General features: G+C 36.7%; 1 protein-coding gene across 1 annotated transcript; it reads left to right on the top strand.

Annotated features, from left to right (window-relative positions):
* Positions 1 to 849: 849 nt before the first annotated feature.
* Positions 850 to 1,718, top strand: LOC138879547 (uncharacterized). Its single transcript, XM_070159163.1, has 2 exons — positions 850 to 1,356; positions 1,470 to 1,718. The coding sequence occupies exons 1-2, from the start codon at positions 850 to 852 to the stop codon at positions 1,716 to 1,718; spliced, it is 756 nt and encodes a 251-aa protein (XP_070015264.1).
* Positions 1,719 to 2,673: the final 955 nt, after the last annotated feature.

The raw sequence follows: 2,673 nt of genomic DNA, 5'->3' as shown, positions 1-2,673 counted from the left end.
TCAGTAAAGATTACGGACAGCTGCGATGGAAAGAATCAAGCAAGCCTAAACTTAAGGCATTAATCAAGACCAGCACATTCAAATCCGGAAGATTGAAGCAGTCAAAAAACATCGAAGATTCTGTGAGAAGAGCAGCTGAGTGGCTAATTTCGGAAGGACCAACAATCAAGGAGTAAACCCTGATCATTAACAATTGTAGAAGGAAAGCTGTTAATTTCCTCTCATCAAGAAAGAGCAACGGCAAGCAATCTTATTCTTGGAAAAAATCAATCTCTTTCCAAGGATCAAATCTCTTGGGTTGTCAAGTCTCGTCAGCAAACGATCTTCACCAAAGTATTTATACTCAGCATCAAGCCTCAGACAAATATACCTTGATCAAACCAAAAATCCTCTCTTTGTTCTACTGCATACAAACATTGTAGTTCTCTAAGGTCTATTGTGTAACAAGTCAGAGAAAAAAAGTAGAGTATAACATTGGCGATGCATTGTATCAAAAGAGACGAGTGTTATAGGAACTGAGCCATCACGTCATTTCCATTGACTCGGAAAAACGCACTTAATAAAGAGAACTCCCTTGCAACCCAAGGGGACTAGACTTGGATTCACATTGAATCTGAACCAGTATAAAACTCTGGTGTCTTTAATTCCTATACTTACTTTTTGTGTTTTACATTCTGCTATTATAACTGTTAGGTTATTGCATCTAGTCGACTAATTGACAAATCAGTCAACTAATAGAGATTAAGTTTAAAAATATACAATTCACCCCCCCCCCATCTTGTACTTTCAATTGGTATCAGAGCAAGGCTCACATTCTACTTTTTGCTTAACAGCTTGTGAGAAAAGATCATGGAAAATCAAGTTATCATAGGAGCTCTCTTCCAGGAAGGAACTTCACAAGTTAGACCATCATACTTCAATGGACAATATTTTTCTCATTGGAAAGTGCTTATGGAGATCTTTGCCAAGACTTATGACGTTAAAGTTTGGAGAGTTATCAAAAAGGGGAACTATCCCTTACCAGCTGCTACTCCACCACTTGTTGATCCTGGAGATATAAATTCATATACAAAAGAGAAAATGAAAGTGGTACAAGTTAATAATAAAGTGAGAAATCTGCTTCACAATGCTATAAGTGGTGAAGAATATGAGAAAATCTCTAGCTGTGACACAACCAAAGAAATGTGGGACAAGCTTGAGGTTACATACGAAAGAACCAACAAAGTAAAGGAAACACATATTAACATGTTGGTTCATGATTACAAACTCTTCTCTATGAAAGAAGGAGAATCTATTGAAGAGATGTTTGTCAGGTTCAACAAAATAATTAGCCTGCCAACTACTTGGCAGACCAAAGTAGAATCACTGGAATCTCAGGATCTAAACAAATTATCATATGATGAACTATAAGGAGAACTCATAGCCTTTGGAAAGACACATCTCAAGAAGACTAGTCAAGAAAAAAAAAGGAAATAGTTGCATTCAAGGCTTCAACTGAAATAGCTGAAAATGTAATTGATGATGATCCTGAAGCTCTACAAGAAGAGATTGCTATGCTATCGAGAACCATGGATGACTTAATGAGAAGATTCAGAAATACAAAGAAAGGAAGAATTCCACCAAGACGATCCAAGCAATACAACGAACAAGACAAGAATGATGGAAAATGCTATGAGTGTGGAAGATTTGGACACATTCAAGCTGAGTGCCCAGACTAAAAATAAAAATTTCTAGAGGCTTTAACAAGAACAAATCTTTTGGAAACTGGAGTGATGAGGACAATTCAAACCACGAAGAGACATCAAATCTTTGCTTCATGACGATTCTGAAAAACAAAACGAACAAATCCTTAGGATGCTGGATAGATGAGGACACTTCAGATGACGAAAATGAAAATTGTTTCATGGCACCAGGTGAAACAAGTGAGGTAATATCTTATGACTGTGAAAAATACAATGAATTGCAGGATATTCTTGATTTAACTTTGAAAGAGTCTCAAAAAATGATGAATGAGCTTAAGAGACTAAATAAAGAGGTTAAAGACTGGAAACTCAAGCATGAAGTATGTGAAATTGAAAAAGAAGTACTTCAAGAAGAGTTTGAGGAATTACAAATGCAACTTAATGGCCTGCGCAAATCCACCAGTCACAGTTATGTCAGGTCAAACCAGACGACTTACAAGTCAACTGGAAAAGGACCAGCCAGAACAAAATCCACTAGTACTAACACTAATGAAAGACCTAAAGATGGATCAGAAGTTACGTGTCACTACTGTAACAAAAGTGGACACAAATATTCTTTGTGTTGCTTTCATAAAGCAAAAGTTTCAGGATGGGTTTGGAAACCAAAAAAACAATTCTGAATCTAGCAATACTAACCCTCCAGGACCCAAGTAAGCTTGGGTACCTAAAAGAAAGTAATCACTTTTTTTTTTGCAGGAACACCACTGAATAAGCCGAAAAGGAAAATGGTATCTAGATAGTGCGTGTTCCAGCCATATTACAGGTGACAAAAACCTGTTCAAAGAAGTTACAAAAATTGATGGAGGAAGCGTTAAGTTTGCGGATGACTCAAAAGGCAAAATAATTTATACTAGAACAATTCCCTTCAATAACAACTGTGACATCACTGAAGTTTATCTCGTCGATGGACTCAACTACAACATCCTGAGCA

The sequence above is a fragment of the Nicotiana sylvestris genome, chromosome 10, assembly GCF_000393655.2.
Source record: "Nicotiana sylvestris chromosome 10, ASM39365v2, whole genome shotgun sequence".
NCBI classification, from domain to species: domain Eukaryota; kingdom Viridiplantae; phylum Streptophyta; class Magnoliopsida; order Solanales; family Solanaceae; genus Nicotiana; species Nicotiana sylvestris.
The sequence above is the reverse complement of the archived record's forward strand: the minus strand, read 5'-3'. Positions and strand labels throughout refer to the sequence as shown.